The sequence below is a fragment of the Nicotiana tabacum genome, chromosome 22 (genome assembly GCF_000715075.1).
Source record: "Nicotiana tabacum cultivar K326 chromosome 22, ASM71507v2, whole genome shotgun sequence".
Taxonomy (NCBI): Eukaryota; Viridiplantae; Streptophyta; class Magnoliopsida; order Solanales; family Solanaceae; genus Nicotiana; species Nicotiana tabacum.
In genome coordinates this window covers 68937591-68939167 of record NC_134101.1, presented here as the reverse complement: position 1 = coordinate 68939167, position 1577 = coordinate 68937591, and the positions used below count along the sequence as shown (strand labels likewise).

The 1577-nt window shown below is 38.7% G+C and overlaps 1 protein-coding gene across 1 annotated transcript; it reads right to left on the bottom strand.

The window, feature by feature from the left end:
- Positions 1-348: 348 nt before the first annotated feature.
- On the bottom strand, positions 349-1150 carry LOC107770077 (17.6 kDa class I heat shock protein). The gene has a single exon (XM_016589342.2). The coding sequence runs from the start codon at positions 1005-1007 to the stop codon at positions 546-548; it is 462 nt and encodes a 153-aa protein (XP_016444828.2). The 5' UTR covers positions 1008-1150; the 3' UTR covers positions 349-545.
- Positions 1151-1577: the final 427 nt, after the last annotated feature.

Here is a 1577-nt window from a genome sequence, read left to right as displayed (position 1 = left end):
TTTCATTCACGTTTAAGTTTTCAACTAATCTAACTACACCGACTGACTTCATCTTCATGTATGCTTGATGTAATTTTGAATGATACGCCTAACAAGTTAACCCAATTGCGCGTTTGTAATTCTTTTCTCAAATTCTCCAAACTAAAAGGATCATGATTTGGTAAATCGATCGTAATGGTTTTAATTGTGGATTCCTTAACAGGTCAACATATCTTTACTTCGACACTTTCTACGAAATTAAAGTGCAAGAGTGAAAAACTTAAAAGTTCTCGACTTCACTACGTAAACCAATACCCAAAAGGAGTTAAGAAGACGAAGAAGAAGGAAAATATGGGAGATCGAACAGAATTGAAGGATAATACAATACTTTGATTCTATAACAACACTATTGCCTTTACCACATAGAATTTCAACAAAATTACATCAAACACACCTTTAAGCGAAAAACAGACTCGACTACAGACCAGATACAAAAACACAGCAACTTCTACATATACTTGCTCACATATCATAGCGTACTTACATATTTCAGCCAAAGCGACTATCTAACCACTGATATCAATGGATTTGACATCAGGCTTCTTCACCTCTTCTTTCGGAACAGTAACAGTGAGCACTCCATTCTCCATCGCCGCCTTAACTTGATCCATTTTCGCATTCTCCGGAAGTCTGAACCTCCTCATGAATTTGCCACTGCTGCGTTCCACACGGTGCCAAGTATCATTCTTGTCTTCTTTCTCTACGTTCCTCTCTCCGCTAATCTGAAGAACCCTATCATCCTCGATCTCCACTTTCACTTCCTCCTTCTTAAGCCCAGGGAGATCGGCCTTGAACACATGAGCCTCCGGAGTTTCCTTCCAATCGACTCGAGTGTTCGCGAATGCAGAAGTCTCCCCTGAATTGGAACCTGGAAAGCCCAATTCCCTGAACGAATCAAACACGTCAATTGAGAATGGATCAAAGACACTGCTTCGTCGATCGCCGAACACTCTTGGAATCAGTGACATTTTCAGTGAGCTTTTTGAGAATTTTCTTAATTTGCTTTCAGCTTTCAAGTTCGTTGGTTCAAGGAAGAGGACCTGGGTAGATATTTAAACTGTCGTAGAGGAGTGTTTAGTGCTTTCTCGATACTTCTATCCGTACCGATATTTCTGCATTCCAAAATGTAGATAAGCAAGCCGAGAACTTTCTGGACCAATCCTGTTAGGCCCATACAAAAACACGCAAATGCGCTAGGGAATTGGGTCAACTTCTCTGATACAATGCCTTTCATTTGCGGCCCAAATTCATTAGTCGTCATCTGTATAAGAAGAAATAAATTATACCTTCTAGGCATAATAATTTATGAACAAATTAATGTTCTAAGTCAACAAGTTCTTAACTAGATATGTAACATGGTATAAAAATATAGTCAAGTATTTAAAAAGAAATTTTAACCATAATTACTTTTAAAGCATATAAGACGAACAATTCAAGGAGTAACGCGTGCATGAAACGTTCTTGAAATATGAAACGCATGTGCGATAGTCAAATGCCGCATCGATAAGCCCATAGTTGCCTCTTATCGTTTAGAGGCT

Bases quoted from the DNA above. Each gene is read 5' to 3' on its own strand.
- LOC107770077 (XM_016589342.2), bottom strand. From the start codon at position 1,007: ATGTCACTGATTCCAAGAGTGTTCGGCGATCGACGAAGCAGTGTCTTT.